A 17,042-nucleotide genomic window follows, 5' to 3' on the forward strand; every position below is an offset into this window, starting at 1 on the left:
TTTTTGCAGCAGGGTTTAGCAGCCTGGTCTTGTACATCCAAGAGCAATTTGCAAAGAAGAAATATATTTTAGAAATTTTGTTGTGTTTAAATATTATTATTTTAATCATTTTTCAATTCATTTTCACATTTTCCTATTATTCTTATTAGGACTTTTTTCAGCCGTAACGCACCAGAACAGAGTTCCAGCACCTCTCAGGTGGGCCCGGAAGTGAGGGGGGAGACCTGACTAGCTTCAGCAAAGCCCCAGTGCACCTCTGGCTCATGAGGCGACTCTTCCTGGAGCCTGCGTTCCTCAGCCAGCAGCACAGCTTTCAATATCGGCCACTGGTAGCAGAGGGACGCAGGAGCAGCGGCTGTTTCACCTGCGAGATACCTCCAGGTGAAGCCCCATTGCGCTCTGCCCCCCATACCACAGAGGGAGGAGAAGCTGCATTGCCAGGCTGATCCAGCTTGTTCCTCGCTTGGCTTCTTTAAACTGCTGCCTTCCCCCAGCTGAGCTGCACGAAGAACCCCCAGGGTCCCTCCTAAAGGTAAAAGGTAAAGGTACCCCTGCCCGTACGGGCCAGTCTTGACAGACTCTGGGGTTGGTGCGCCCATCTCACTCAAGAGGCCGGGGGCCAGCGCTGTCCGAAGACACTTCCGGGTCATGTGGCCAGCGTGACAAAGCTGCATCTGGCAAGCCAGCGCAGCACACGGAAACGCCGTTTACCTTCCCGCTGGTAAGCGGTCCCTATTTATCTACTTGCACCCGGGGGTGCTTTCGAACTGCTAGGTTGGCAGGCGCTGGGACCGAGCAGCGGGAGCGCACCCCGCCGCGGGGATTCGAACCGCCGACCTTTCAATCGGCAAGCCCTAGGCGCTGAGGCTTTTACCCACAGCGCCACCCGCGTCCCTAGGGTCCCTCCTGCTTGCATGCAAATGACCCCCCCTCTCCGAATCCCCCTCCAAAGGTGACTTGCCTTGCACCCACTGATAAGTTTTCAGTGCCAGGTGTTTAGTGTATTATTTAGGGTTTGTTTAGTTCTTAATTGGCCCACATGTTTAGTGTATAATTTTTTAATGCTGCTCCTCTTGAGTTTTAGATTTTGAATATTATTACCTGTTGTTGCTTTTATTGCTTGCTGATTGCTTTTATGGTTTTATGACTGCCTTTTGTTTTTAACAGTATTTCAACAATTCTGTGTTTTCTTCCTGATCTTAAATGCAGTACCACTGTATAGAGGTTTTGGTAGTGTGCACATTTCTTGACACTTGATCAATTTACTAGTTAAGAGGCGGGAGATAAATTAATTAAACATCCTATCAGTGGTTGACAACCCTAGTAAAGTGAACAAATGAAGGCATGTGAGGACAGGGTTCTGGTGGAGCAGGGAACACATTCCTGGCTAAGGAACTAACTAAGTGAAGCTGTAAAGAGGCTGGGCTCCAGGGCAACTCCATCATGCCTTTCCTTTCCTCTCCCTGCCTAGGAAACAGCAACCCTGAGCTGACGGCTGCCTCTTCGAGGGAAGCATCTGCATGTGACAGGCACTGCTGACGTTTCAGAACTCCAGATCTGGGATGCTTCAGTCCCTGAACGTGAGCCTTGGTTATTATGCTTTAACTCATAGCGATATTGTTATCAGTCACATTAGTATTATTTTTACCATTGCTGTGCCTGTCTTTAAATAACAGGAAATGTTTTTGAACAGATTGGTCTGGCGTGTGGACTGGAGATCCCAGGGGAGCCGTTGATGTCTCTTGTAAATAAAGGCAGGGATTTAATCCATTGCTGGCTGAGGCACTGGGATTTCTGGTCAGGCATTTGTCTAGGGGCCAAAAGAAGGCATTGGTTTCTCTTATTCCCATGGATGTCATAATGTGAGGCTCAGAGCCCTGGGAGGATGAGTAGATCACATGCAGAAAACCGATGAATAACTAAATTGGCAGTGCTGTTTCCCATCCCTTGTTTTCAGGAGAGAGAAACACAGAGTGGAGCAGACCGTAGCTCAGTGCTAGAGCAGCGGCTTTGCATGCAGCATGAGTTCAGCTCCTGGCATCTCCAGCTACAAGAACCAGGTAGCAGCTGATGGGAAAGGCCTTCTCTTGAGGAGCCACCTGTCCTGCATGGTTTAGCTGAGGTTCCTGCATTATGGGGGGGGGTGGACTAGATGGCCCTTGGGGTCCCTTCCAACTATACATGCTGTCAGTTAGGGTGCACAGTACTGGGCTAGACAGATGGAATACAGGCAGTTTCCTCTGCTCCTGTTGGTTGCATCCCATGTGCAGTCAAACCTTGGCTCCTGAACGCCTCCCAAATGCCGAAAACCTGGAAGTAAATGTTCTGGTTTTCAAATGTTTTTTGAGACCCAAACGTCCGATGTGGCTTCCACTTGAGCACAGGAAGCTCCTACAACCAATCAGAAGCTGTGCCTTGGTTGTTGAACATTTTGGAAGTCGAATGGGCTTCTGGAATGGATTACGTTCGACAACCGAGTTTTGACTGTATTGCTAAGTAGCTTGTTCTATTAGTGCAAGGATTTATGCTTGTGCAGTGGAACTCTCCACCCCCACCCCCCGTCTCCATGCCCCCTAGATCTGTGCTGGAGCAGGAGAGGACACAGAGAGGAGGGGGTGAGGGAGCGTTCTGTTGCGCAAGTGTAAATGCTTAGGCTAGCAGAACAAGTGCATACCGCCCCATAGCCCAGTAACCAGAGGCAGCCTCAGATAAGCAACTCTGCAAAATGTGCCCTACTTTGCAGAGGACAGTCTTCTCTTTGAAGGGCTGTTGGAAGACGCTTCTCGGTTCGAAGGAATACGAGAAGTGTCTGCTTCAACAATACTCTTAAGAGCAGGGCGGGAATGGGGTTGCCCAGCAACAGTCGGCTCCTGGCTGAGCAGGCATAAGGGTTGCCTGGTCCAGTCTTCCCCACAATTATTTCAAAAAATTATCTGTGCATAAATCAGTTTATGCAAACATGTGCCTGTGTGTTTTCCCTTTTTCCAACAACCAATTTCAAAATTTGACTCCCTCTTCCAAGGGCTTCTAATCTGGTGCCCGTGAGTGAAGTGGCGCATGCAAAGGCTTTCACTTGTGCTCCTGGAAAGGTGTCTCTTTCTTTTGACAAAGTGTCTATCCCTCCTAGAAAGAAAGTTATGTGGCAAAATGTGCAACCAGTTCTGATAGCCACAGAGGCAGAGCCCAGGGGAGGTAGCCCACCGGCTCCTGCCCTGAGGTTATCTGCCAGCCACTCTTATTCTGAGCTGAAAGGGTTTACCTGGCGGTGACATGTTGCCTCAGTATTACTGTGATTGTATACACCAAGTTGTAATGCCTAAAGAACGTTCTCTTTTCCCAATCCGTGCAGAGTGCGACATACACGGAGCATCATCTTCATGTCCCAGGAAACTATTCATCATCTCCTTCCCCACAAGGAAGGCCTCGTTTTACCTCTCCGCCATCTCACTCCAGAGCTGGAGCACCTGAGGAAACACTGGGCCTCAGTCTGGATGACTTCATCCCATCGCGCCTCCAGAAAAACTCCTCTTTCATCAGCAGCAGGAACCCAGCATCTCCTCAGGCTACATCTACTCCACAGATGATGAGGGCTCCCTCGAAGCACAGAGTGAGTGAGGGTTGTTCATTTATAAGATTTCTTAGCTGCTCTTCACCACAGGAGCCCAGAACAGGTTACTACAATATCATTGTACAGTTACACAAAACAAGTAAAACAATAATGTGGTTATAAAAACAAGTAAAATCCTTCCAAACAAAAGCAGAACAGTATAAACTCGCCAAAAAAGCCAGGTCCCACAAAACAACATAACCTTAACTGTCAATGGCCAGGGTAAAAAGATGCGTTTTCAGCAGACAGCAGAATCAGTGCAGCAAAGATGCTAGAGGCAGTCACAGAGGAAGCCATTCCCCCCTTCTGAGGATTGTAAAATTCCCAGGGTTGCCCCTGCTTTAACCAAACTAATTCAGAGGAATTGCCAGTGGGTGACGGCACTCACCTGACTGCTCATCACCCCCATGACTTGCAGGGGAGCCCTGCCACCCACTACTGGGAACTGCATCAGCAGCCTTAGGTGAAAACTGCACCTGCGAGGTATAGCTCTGTTTAATTTACCTCTAACAAGAAAGAAGATTCCACCTAAACATTAGGAAGAACTTCCTGACAGTAAGAGCTGTTTGACAGTGGAATTTGCTGCCAAGGAGTGTGGTGGAGTCTCCTTCTTTGGAGGTCTTTAAGCAGAGGCTTGACAACCATATGTCAGGAGTGCTCTGATGGTGTTTCCTGCTTGGCAGGGGGTTGGACTCGATGGCCCTTGTGGTCTCTTCCAACTCTATGATTCTATGATTCTAACTTTTTTGTTAGAATTACAGGCAGCCATGGGAAGCTGTGATCAGAATAGAGCGGTGACAGTTGGAGATGGGGGTGAGAAATACTTTCTGTGCTGGAAATCTTCCTTCTAATATGCCCTCCAGCTTCTTTTCCCCCCTGCAGAGACAAAAAGATACAGAAGGTTTTAAGGGTCAAACAAGACTTGAACTTCATTGTGTGAATAAAATTAACATGCACATTTTTTTGTTTTGTAATTAGGAACCCCAGTTTGGGCGGAGCAGGGGATGGGAAGATGGGTAGGTGGAATCTAACCCTTAGTCTAACCAGTGGTTCACAAACTTGGGTCTCCAGCTGTTTTGGGGCTACAACTTCCATCATCCCTAGCTTAGCAAAACCAGTGGCCAGGGATTGGCTTCGCAAATGGTGTAAACAGGAACGGTTTGGATTCTTAGATCACGGGCTGCAGTTTCTTGAAGATGGACTTCTGGCAAGCGATGGGCTGCACCTCACAACGGTTGGGAGGATTTTTTTTTTCAAAAATCCCAGAAACCTCATCAGGAAGGCTTTAAACTGACTAATGTGGGGGAGGGAGACAGTGCTCCTGAACGTAGGAGTCTATCAATTGATGAAGATGATCATCCAAATGTCATAGACCGAATGGAGCAAACAGCACGCAGACCTAGTGGTGGGAGGAAAAAATCTTTAAATAAGAGACACGGGGGAATGATTAATGGACTTCAATGTCTGTACACTAATGTGCAAAGCATGGGAAATAAACAAGATGAGCTTGAGCTCTTGGTACAGCAAACTAAATATGACATAATAGGCATCACTGAAACCTGGTGGGATAAGTCCCACGATTGGAATGTAATAATGGAGGGATACAATCTATTTCAGAGAAACAGACCAGACAAGAAAGGAGGAGGAGTGGCGTTATATGTCAGGGATGTGTATACCTGTGAAGAGATCCAAGATTTAGAACCTCAAAGCCAAATTGAGAGCATTTGGGTTAAAATTAAGGGAGAGAAGAATAACAGTGACCACATTGTGGGAGTTTACTATAGATCCCCAAGCCAAACGGAGGACATAGATGATGCCTTCCTAGAACAGATGGCCAAGCATGCAAAAGGAAGGGAGATAGTAGTAATGGGGGACTTCAATTACCCGGATATTTGTTGGATGTCAAACTCAGCCAAGAGCATAAGGTCAAACAGATTCCTCACTGGCCTTGCAGACAACTTCATTGTCCAGAAAGTGGGAGAAGCAACAAGAGGAACAGCCATTTTAGATCTGGTCCTAACCAATGTTGATGACCTGGTTAGTGGGGTAGAAGTGGAAGGATCATTAGGCGCGAGTGATCATGCTCTTCTGAAGTTTACTATACAGCGGAAAGGAGCAGCCAAGCATACTAGGACTCAATTTCTTGACTTTAAGAAAGCCGACTTCATAAAACTTAGGGAAGTGCTGGGTGAGATCCCATGGACAGTAATACTAAAAGGAAAGGGTGTTCATGATGGCTGGGAGTTTGTTAAGAGGGAGATAGTAAAAGCACAACTTCAGGCAATACCAATGAGACGGAAACATGGAAGGTGCCTAAAGAAGCCAGGGTGGCTATCTAAAGAACTTTTAACTGAGTTAAGATTAAAAAAGGATGTGTACAAAAATGGAAAAGGGGGGAAACCACCAAAGAGGAATTCAAACAAATAGCCAGCACATGTAGACACAAAGTCAGAAAAGCTAAAGCACAGAATGAACTCAGGCTTGCTAGAGAGGTTAAAAGCAACAAAAAAGGCTTTTATGGGTATGTTCGTAGCAAAAGGAAGAACAAAGAAACAGTGGGGTCACTCAGAGGAGAAGATGGTGAAATGCAAACAGGGGACACAGAAAGGGCTGAACTCCTCAATGCCTTCTTTGCCTCAGTCTTCTCCGATAAAGAAAACAATGCCCGACCTGAAGAATTTGGAGCAAATGATTCAGCAGAGGAAACACAGCCCAGAATAACTAAGGAGAAAATACAGTGGTGCCCCGCAAGACGAATGCCTCGCAAGACGAAAAACCCGCAAGACGAAAGGGTTTTTCGGTTTTTGCGACGCTTCGCTAGACGATTTTCCCTATGGGCTTGCATCGCAAGACGAAAGCCCATAGGGAAATCTCGGGGACCTCTTTTAAATGCTGGTGGTGGGGAGCAAAGGCTTTCCCCCCCCTCCGGACTTCAGAAAAGGTCCAGGAAGGCCGGCGGGGGCGAAAGGCTTTGCTCCACACCGCCAGCATTTTAAAAGCGGTCCGGGATAGCAGGACCTCTTCTGAAGGCCGGCGGGGGGCAAAAGTCTTTGCTCCCCCCTGCCTGCCTTTCCGGGAGAGCGGAAAAGGCAGCCTTCGCTGCCGCCGGCCAGCATTTTAAGATCGCCCCGGGACAGCGGAAAAGTCTCCGCTGTCCCGGGGGCTTTTAAAATGCTGGCGGGCGGCAACGAAACGTTCGCTGCCGCCCGCCAGCATTTTAAGATCACCCCAGGACAGCGGAAAAGTCTCCGCTGTCCCGGGAAGGCAGGCGGGGGGGGGAAGCAAAGACTTTCGCCCCCCGCCAGCCTTCAGAAGAGGTCGGGGGACAGACTGTCCCCGGACCTGGTCTGAAGGCGGTTTCCATAGGAACGCATTAATTGATTTTTAATGCATTCCTATGGGAAACCGTGCTTCGCAAGACGAAAAACTCACAAGACGAAAAGACTTGCGGAACGAATTAATTTCGTCTTGCGAGGCACCACTGTACAAGAATACTTGGCTAGTCTAGATGTATTCAAGTCTCCAGGGCCAGATGAACTGCATCCAAGAGTATTAAAAGAACTGGCAGATGTGATCTCAGAACCACTGGCAGTCATCTTTGAGAATTCCTGGAGAACAGGCAAAGTCCCGGCAGACTGGAGGAGGGCAAATGTTGTCCCTATTTTCAAAAAGGGGAAAAGAGAGGACCCAAATAATTACCGCCCAGTCAGTCTGACATCAATACCAGGGAAGATTCTGGAGCAGATCATTAAGCAAACAGTCTGTGAGCACCTAGAAAGGAATGCTGTGATCACCAATAGTCAGCATGGATTTCTGAAAAATAAGTCATGTCAGACGAACCTGATCTCGTTTTTTGACAGAATTACAAGCCTGGTAGATGAAGGGAACGCCGTGGATGTAGCCTACCTTGATTTCAGCAAGGCATTTGACAAGGTGCCCCATGATATTCTTGTAAAGAAGCTGGTAAAATGCGGTCTTGACTATGCTACCACTCAGTGGATTTGTAACTGGCTGACTGACTGAACCCAAAGAGTGCTCATCAATGGTTCCTCTTCATCCTGGAGAAGAGTGACTAGTGGGGTGCCACAGGGTTCTGTCCTGGGCCTGGTCTTATTCAACATCTTTATCAACGACTTGGATGATGGACTCAAGGGCATCCTGATCAAATTTGCAGATGACACCAAACTGGGAGGGGTGGCTAACACCCCAGAGGACAGGATCACACTTCAAAACGACCTTGACAGATTAGAGAACTGGGCCAAAACAAACAAGATAAATTTTAACAGGGAGAAATGTAAAGTATTGCACTTGGGCAAAAAAAATGAGAGGCACAAATACAAGATGGGTGACACCTGGCTTGAGATCAGTACGTGTGAAAAGGATCTAGGATTCTTGATTGACCACAAACTTGACATGAGCCAACAGTGTGACGCGGCAGCAAAAAAAGCCAATGCAATTCTGGGCTGCATCAATAGGAGTATAGCATGTAGATCAAGGGAAGTATTAGTGCCACTGTATTCTGCTCTGGTCAGACCTCACCTGGAATACTGTGTCCAGTTGTGGGCACCACAGTTCAAGAAGGACACTGACAAACTGGAACGTGTCCAGAGGAGGGCAACCAAAATGGTCAAAGGCCTGGAAACGATGCCTTATGAGGAACGGCTAAGGGAGCTGGGCATGTTTAGCCTGGAGAAGAGGAGGTTAAGGGGTGATATGATAGCCATGTTCAAATATATAAAAGGATGTCACATAGAGGAGGGAGAAAGGTTGTTTTCTGCTGCTCCAGAGAAGCGGACACGGAGCAATGGATCCAAACTACAAGAAAGAAGATTCCACCTAAACATTAGGAAGAACTTCCTGACAGTAAGAGCTGTTCGACAGTGGAATTTGCCGCCAAGGAGTGTGGTGGAGTCTCCTTCTTTGGAGGTCTTTAAGCAGAGGCTTGACAACCATATGTCAGGAGTGCTCTCATGGTGTTTCCTGCTTGGCAGGGGGTTGGACTCGATGGCCCTTGTGGTCTCTTCCAACTCTATGATTCTATGATTCTATGATGGGAACTGTAGTCCAAAGCTGCTGGAGACCCAAGTTTGGGAAACACGGGTCTAAACCTTAGAGGCTTAGACCTACCATAGTTCCAATGAAAACAACACACCCCTCCCACAAACAGAGGCACAACTATTTGCATGCTGGTGGAAGATCCCATACTGCTCAGGCTCCCCATTCAGAAAGGTTTACTCAGATAACTAAAATTATGCAAGTTAATTTCATTCACGCAGTCAACATCCTATCTGGTTAGGTCCTAAACCATCCCAGCTGCCCATTTTCTCTTATCACCTGACCTGCAGCTTCCAGTGACTGTTTGCCAAGTCAAAAGAAAAGATGGGGGAATGTTGCATGTAATTTTGTACAGCAGGTAGCTTGGCCTTCACACTCTATTTGATAAAGCAACATGTGTAGCAGGAAACTTAGAAGCCTAGACAGAAAGGCCAAAGGGCACATCTGCCTGTATTCACATCATAAAGAAAAGATAAATAGAAGCAGGTGTTTCTCAAAGGATATAAGGAGGAAATTCTTGGAAATAATTAAGCAATTAACCCCGCAGGTTTAATTCTCTGGATGTGCTAACTGTGGGGAACCTGCGACCCTTTAAATGCCACTGAAGTATGACTTTCCTGGTTCAGGACCCAGGGCCATGCTGGCTGGAACTCAGGGGAGCAATTTCTGAAGGGCCTCAAGATCCAGGCAAATGTTCTGCGTGTTTCTCCTCCCCAGGGACTTGCACTTCTTTTTTGTGCTGCCTCACAGGTTACTAGACGATAATGAGAAAGGGTGACTGCACTTCATGCTTCTTTAAAAAAAGTGGGGGGGGGGGACGGACGGACTGGAGGGAGTCCAATAAGGATTTGCACTTTCCTCTCTGCTTCCCCCAGGAAAGCTGCCATTAGTACAGTGGTACCTCGAGTTACAGATGCTTCAGGTTACAGACTCTGCTAACTCAGAAATAGTACCTCGGGTTAAGAACTTTGCTTCAGGATGAGAACAGAAATCGCACAGCAGTGGCACGGCAGCAGCGGGAGGTCCCATTAGCTAAAGTGGTGCTTCAGGTTAAGAACAGTTTCAGGTTAAGAACGGACCTCCAGAACGAATTAAGTTCTTAATCTGAGGTACCACTGTAGATAGTATGTGTTGTTGTTTAGTTGTTTAGTCGTGTCCAACTCTTCGTGACCCCATGGACCAGAGCACACCAGGCACGCCTGTCTTCCATAGACAAAAACAACAGATAGTATGTAAGACTGTTTAATTAATTTAAGCAGTGCCTCTGGAGAAACTGGTTCAGGTAAAGTGGATGTATATTTGTTTTTAAATTGAATTGTTTTAAAAGACTCACAGCGAGTGATTTCTTTATAAAATAAGAAATAGGAAAGAGTACTTTAGTTTTACAAGGCTTTAATAAAGGGGTTGTGTTCCCAAGCCTCTCTGTGGCTCCTGGACAGCTGACTGCTCATCATTTCTTTTCCATATTGGAGCTGCAGGCTGCAAAGTTGTTTTAAGTCTATGTGCCCTAGACTAGGTTCCTGAAAAGGAAGAGGTTGACTAATTATGGCTGATTGTATTAATGAATTGGTTTTCATTATGGGCTGGTGTAGGTTTCATTAGTACATTGATCCTTGGTCCACTGGGAGCAGGAGCTAAGCATTGCTGGTTTTGCTTGCATGAGGCTGTCCGGGTAATCATTTTGTTCACCAAGGTAGACTTTATAATCTTGGCAGCCTAAATCAGCTTTCACCAACTGGAGGTCCTCCAGATGTTTTGGACTACAACTCCCATTGGCAGATTTTCCATCTCCACATTCATCCTAAGTTAACAGTCCCAGAAAACTGTTCTGTCCCCCCAGATTCACAACCAGAGAACAGTCCTTTCTCAGGTGGTTACTGTGGCTGTGTTTCACTTCTTTCAAGCCCTGTTCTGCCTTTCTTCCTCGGAAAAGTCCCCGTCCTCAAAGAGGCTTACACATTTTAATGAAAAACACAGTAAGAACAATCAAAAGAATTCACTGTGCCTCTAGTTTATTAGGTGCCCAATTTCTCAGTGAAACTGGGTATAAGTCAAAATAGTTTATTATTCCAGACAGTAACAACTTCAGTTACAACAAAAAATCAGACAACATTCATATAGACGGAGATGTAAGAAATTCAAGGGCAAATATCAATATTAATTCTGCCCTTTCTTTTGCAGCTAAAGCCAATTTGCAGTTGGGTTAATCATTACTTTTAGATTTATTTTCTAACAATTTTATTCTAGACATTCAGATGCAACAATCTTTCAGAGGCAGTTTATTTCTGAATGCCAGTTGCTGAAACCTGAGGAGGGGAGAGGGCAGTTATGCAAAGAGGGAGAAAAGCTTATCGCTTTCATTTGCATTTTTGGAACAAAAAGTCTCAAAAGATAGCGGGATAGATGTCCCACTCTCCAAAGATTACAAGAACAAATTTATCTTATCAATACATGGAACTCCTGAACCTTCCAAGGGTGATATTTATGAAGAATGTGAGAAGTCTCATTTGGATTGGAACCCTTTGCTGGTGCTTTTAAAACTGAGGTGAAACTAATGGGCTTGTGCTGTTGCTTACAGATTCCTGTGATTCGTAATTGTGGTTCAAACACCTTGAATTTTGAGTTCCACGACACAGCCCCCCGCACTGTGCACAATGGGATCTCTCAGCCGTGGAAAACAACCTCAGGTAACTCTAGCCAAATATGGAGGAACTCATGGTTTCTTCTTGGCAAGAGAATGGACACCTGGTGGCCTTTTGCCGCCTTCGCTTCCTGTGTTGCCCATTTGCTTGGGCCTTTGGGTTTGATTGAAACTCAGCCCAGCTTCTCACTCTGTGCTTTCGCAGTGCTCCTGCGGTGTGTGTGTGTGGGAATCCATGGGCCATACATCTTTTTCTAAGGACTGAGCAGGGGGGAGATCGACTTGCAGGTGTAGGATATCAATCTGGAAGAGTAAATTAATGTAAGATGGCTTTATCTAGAGATAATGGATCATATTCAACTCAGAGTAAGCCCACTGAAATTAATGGCCTTGTCTGTTAATTTCAATGGGTCTACTTTGAGTAGGACTAGCATTAGCTACAGCCCAATGAATTGATCTAATTGAAGCGGAATTGAATTGATTTAGAGCAGGATTTTTTGATAAATAAATTGGAAGTAATTGAATTGAAGAGGAATTTATTTGGAGTGATCTGGGCTGGGGTGCTGTGAATAATTAATTTGACCTGATCTTTTGGATAGATTGACATGCCTTCTGTGACATTTAAATTCTAAATATGTATCCATATGTCTCCATGTATAAATATGTCTCTATAGATATGCAAAGCTTATGAAATTTTGTGACTATGGCCACATGTCCTGAATCCTTCTGAAGTGTCTAGCAACGCCCCTGCTGTGCTCCCATCAGTGGAGGAGCTGACATCTCATGGGACTAATTTGACTACTAGATTCATAAGAACTTAAGGACTGATTTATTGCATCTTACCAAGGTCCATCAAAAGGGACACGTATGGTGCTGTGGGTTAAACCACAGAGCCTAGGACTTGCTGATCAGAAGGTTGGCGGTTCGAATCCCCGCGACAGGGTGAGCTCCCGTTGCTCAGTCCCTGCTCCTGCCAACCTAGCAGTTCGAAAGCACATCAAAGTGCAAGTAGATAAATAGGTACCGCTCCGGTGGGAAGGTAAACGACATTTCCGTGCGCTGCTCTGGTTCGCCAGAAGCGGCTTAGTCATGCTGGTCACATGACTGTACGCTGGCTCCCTCGGCCAATAAAGCGAGATGAGCACCGCAACCCCAGAGTCGGCCACGACTGGACCTAATGGTCAGGGGTCCCTTTACCCTTTACCTTTACCAAGGTCCATCATATCTAGCATTTTGTTTCCATGAGCAGCTAGCCAGATTCCTCTGCTTGCAAACCCACAAGCCGGCTCTGCTGGTGATGGCCACCCTGTGTTTATCACCAACACATCCTCTCTGGAGGTATATTGCTGCATGAAATGTTTGGCTATTGTGGTTAATATGGTATGAGCCCAGTAAACCGCTGTGTTTGCTTTATGTTGGTCTGGCTGACCTTACCTCCTGCAGAGCTGGCTCACTAGACATTGCCTGTATCTATTTGCAGCAAATAATTGGTATCCCACCTGGCCTGCTAAAGAAATTAGACCACTGACATCACAAGCAGCACCTGTCCCCCACCCAGCTGGTTCACCTGCTCGCCCAGCTGTCAATGGCACTGCACAACCAGGCTGGTCCGCCACCTGGACAAAAGATGGCCGGAGGAAGGAAAAACGCTGGGTGAAGTATGATGGCATTGGACCAGTGGATGAGTCTGGGATGCCCATTGCCTCACGATCGGTGAGTCTGTAGATGAAGCAGATGTAAATAGGATGCAAAAATCCAAGCTCTCTTCAGCATCCCCTCTCCTCTGCTATGTACTTTAAGCACTTTAAGTCTGTAGCCAAGCTAATTTGAGCTCATGATCTTTTGAGGCTTCTTTTGAACTATGGAAAACTGGGCTGGTTCTGCAATTAAGTGAGAACCTCTTAAGAATGGTTATCTGAATGCTGTATCAAAGGGAACAATGTGGGAGGTTGGCCTGAAGTCAAGAGTGTTCCCAGTGGCCTCCATGAGCTTGTTTGCAACAAAAGCAACAACAAATCTCCCCCATTGCCAAAAAATATGAAAAGAAAGCACATTGGCCCAGCTCAGATGGCGTGTGTGGTTTAGTGCAAACCATAATTTGCAAACTGACTTGGGAATGCGTTCTCCTTCTTCCATTTTCTACCCTTCTCCACTGGAGCTCTAGCCTGCTTTTTCCTTGTCAGCCTAACCATGGATGAAGCTTGGTGTCTGCACTGATGCTGCTAACCATGGCTAACGTGAACTAATATTCCCATCATAGCTTGGATTTGAGCGCATATGCAGATACGCAACATGAAATCATAGATAAAGGCCAACAAGGGAATCTGCACCACAGGGAGGAGGAGGAGGAAGTGGGAGGCATATAGAGCTGAACTGAAATTTCTCAGAAGAAAACTAATTTTTTCATCCTCCTGAAAAAAGATCACTTTGCAGAATATTCTCCAAATATTTTCCACTATTTTTGTGGTTGGCACCATTCTCCCATCCTATCCCCAATGCCCTAGAATGATGCTAGCTGTGAGATATTGTGAAGGAGGTTGCAAAATGATGGCTAGGGTGACAACTGAGATACTTCCTTAGGAAAAGAAGAAGAAACTGTGTTCCCTCCACTGCTTATAGTGAGTCTTCACAGCTTCAAAACTGTTGGAGAATGTATCTTCTCCCTAGACAAATTTGGGGAAATGATCCCCATAGATTCCTGCCCTGGTTCCTTCCTGCCCATCACTTCAACCCTGTCTTACACCCCCACCCCTTCAATTCTCTTTTGCAGCTGTTAGTGAATTTGCATATCTGGTTTCTGTTGCAGAGTGTGGATAGTCCTCGGGACTGGTATCGGAGCATGTTCCAGCAGATCCACAGCAAGCTTCCTGGTACAGTTTGTCAGGGCATCACATTAATCTAGTCCCTAAAATTGTATTAATAATCCTTGAGAAACTATAGTCAGCATGTGATCTATCCAGTGAGACATGTCTCTGCAGATATTGAGCATCCCCTAGTGGTTCAAATCTCATTTTCTAGGCTGCCCATGTTTTAGGAAAATGAAACTAGTAAAATAGTGCAACTCTGGCCGGTAAGAAGTCTTATCCTGAACACAGCTGGTGGCTTTCAGCAAGCTAAACCTCAGGCTTCAAACTATGGGCTCCAGGAGAAAATGTTCCTCTCTCTTGTGAGAGGTGGGATTTTTGGTTTGTTTTTGTTCTTCTTTTTATTGTGTATTTTGTGTTTTTTATATCGTAATTTTATGTTGTGAACCACCCTAAGATCTGTGGATGAAGGTCGGTATACAAATATTATTATTGTTATTATTATTTTATTATTATTATTAAGGTAACAGCTGCATTTTATATATTAAAATGGAGGGTCTGGTAAAGGCAAGGGCTGGGTGAATCTGACAATTTTGGCTTCTCAGCTTCTCATTTTTTCAATTTTAAATTCAGTTCTCCACATTTCCACTTTAGATTACATTTTTTAAAGTCCTCATTAAAATTCATGAGCATTTTCATCCAAATTTCAACTAATACACAAATTTTTTTATGCAATTTTGCTTCACTCACACATTTTTTGCAAAGCAATTTTCTCTAATACAGTGCATTTTTGTATGTTATTTTCACAAATATATGCATTTCTACAAAACACATTACCCAGTATATGCATTTCAGTGCTAATTGGAGTAATGCACTGCAGAATTCATAGAAACATCAGTGTCAAAGGATGGCTATAACAAAAAAAAAAATTCCTTCCAGTAGCACCTTAAAGACCAACTAAGTCAGTTCTTGGTATGAGCTTTCGTGTGCATGCACACTTCTTCAGATACATGCACACGAAAGCTCATACCAAGAACTGACTTAGTTGGTCTTTAAGGTGCTACTGGAAGGAATTTTTTTTTGTTTTGACTATGGCAGGCCAACACGGCTACCTATCTGTAAAAGGATGGCTATGTTTCATTTCTTGTATTATTTTGGAATGTGCGGAGCCGATCGGTTCACCTTCAATTGCAAACGGAACCAAATGTTTTCCATCCCTAGTTCCTCCTCGCTCCTTGGTCCCAGGTGCAGCCTGAAACCTGAATGGCACCTACCAAATTCTAATCCTATTAAGTCTGCAACCTCCTCTTTCACTCAATTCTAAGAGTATGAATAAACACACACTTTGTGTCTCTAACATCAAGCCAGCTTCTACCCCTGCCCCCCATTCTGACTACCAGTTTTGAAGAACTCTAAAGCTTCTCACTATTCTGTCACAATTTGGTTGGTCCTAATAAAGAGATGGCTCAATTGTGGATTATTGCAGTTTTTCTTACGGAGGATTGTGTCTTCCTTTTTATAGAGATAATGTTGGGTGACCCTACAGGGTTGCTGAGAGCCAGACCAAACAGTACTAAACAGGTCATAGGGATTCCCACCACCCCAGGTATATTAATACTGTGTGAGCAGAGGCCATCGGTTGGTCAGTTTCTTTGCCCATGATCCAAGCCAATGGCCTTTACCAAGTGGTGGAGGAGGAGGAGGCACAACGCAGACTGCCTACCTTTCCCTTTGAACCGCTCTGTGTTCACTGCCCTGTAAAGTGGCTCCCCGGGGTCCAAATCCTTTGCCACGTGCCCTGCACTTGATGCGCAGTCTTCCTTCCTCCACTTCCTGTTGTTTGTTCAACACGCTCCATTCTGAGCAGAGACCTGGCTTGGGTGCCCTTTGGCCTCTCAGTGTGTACGGGGCTGGAATCAGACCTGCTATCCTTGAGCAGGTGCCTGGACCCCTCCCCTCCCCTTATTTTTATTTATTTCTTGGCCTGGCATTCTGAGCAGCACAAAACAGATGGACCCAGCAACGCTTTTGCTTTGCCACACTGCCCCTAATCTAGAGCTGTGGGGCATGGTGGGAAATCACAAGAAGGGATGGGGAGAAGTTTGGTTTGGTTTGCCTTTGAATGAAAGCCTAGCTAACTCACACCAGGTAAATGATACATGAACCGCAATGCAGTTTCCTTCAAAATCTGCACTTTTCAGCAGTTCTCCAACCAAATAATATATACAAAAATGCATATATTAGGGGAAAGCACTAAAATGCTAGCAAATTTTCATGAGGACTTTTAAAATAAAATGGAGAGAAACTGAGACTGGCAGGTTTGTCCATCCCTAGCCAAGAGAATGGCATTGCCTGCACAGCTAGGTGATCATGGCAGGGAAAGAGGCTCACTAGAGACCCTTAGGCCAGCTCAAACCTGGAACTGGTTCTCTCTAAAAATCTCCCTTTCCTTTCAGAATCAGAACTGGACTGGGACTTCTCCTACAACTCTAGAGGTAGGAATTGGTTTCTGCTTCTGATTGTGCAGCTTAGATGTCACATTTGGCAATGGCCAAGTAATTTTACACTGACAGATGATTCCCAAATAGTGTCAGGAACAACCATAGGCTTGTGTGGGAGTCTGTGTTGGGGGGAGAACCCAAATGCTAAAGGCTGTGGGGTGTGTATGTGGAGTTATTCGTCAGGAAGTGGTGCCAAGGAAAAACAGAACGCTGTGGATGGATACTGGGGCCATTCTCATGGTCATTCCACATCAAGTGATCCAACTTTTTTACCTCATGTCATCTAATTTTCTTAATATTTTGTATACTTGTTGAATGATCAAAACTAAGTTTAAATCTAAAATTATTTTTTTCACCTTATTCCATTTTTGAGTTATGAGGGTTTGAAATTTCAAAAAAAATGACAATTTTGGCCTTGCCAGACTACACAGAAA

At 45.4% G+C, this 17,042-nt stretch overlaps 1 protein-coding gene across 10 annotated transcripts in view; it reads left to right on the forward strand.

The window, feature by feature from the left end:
* The window catches only part of SORBS3 (sorbin and SH3 domain containing 3), a 66,253-nt gene that overhangs the window by 18,697 nt on the left and 30,514 nt on the right, over window positions 1-17,042 (forward strand). For 4 of the 10 annotated variants that reach the window (XR_014163339.1, XM_081890908.1, XM_081890909.1 and 1 more), the window contains exons 1-7: window positions 1,472-1,590; window positions 1,963-2,060; window positions 3,350-3,607; window positions 11,241-11,349; window positions 12,784-13,016; window positions 14,110-14,173; window positions 16,564-16,602. Coding sequence is in view for 9 of the 10 variants with exons in the window: in XM_081890908.1 (XP_081747034.1) it covers window positions 2,022-2,060; window positions 3,350-3,607; window positions 11,241-11,349; window positions 12,784-13,016; window positions 14,110-14,173; window positions 16,564-16,602 (742 nt within the window). In the remaining variant the exon portion in view is untranslated. Of the gene's footprint in view, window positions 1-238; window positions 382-1,471; window positions 1,591-1,957; window positions 2,061-3,349; window positions 3,608-11,240; window positions 11,350-12,783; window positions 13,017-14,109; window positions 14,174-16,563; window positions 16,603-17,042 lie in introns of those variants that run through there. The other 6 variants (XM_081890910.1, XM_081890913.1, XM_081890912.1 and 3 more) reach the window with 4 other exon arrangements.

The sequence above is a fragment of the Podarcis melisellensis genome (assembly GCF_964234715.1).
Source record: "Podarcis melisellensis genome assembly, chromosome: 15".
Taxonomy (NCBI): Eukaryota; Metazoa; Chordata; class Lepidosauria; order Squamata; family Lacertidae; genus Podarcis; species Podarcis melisellensis.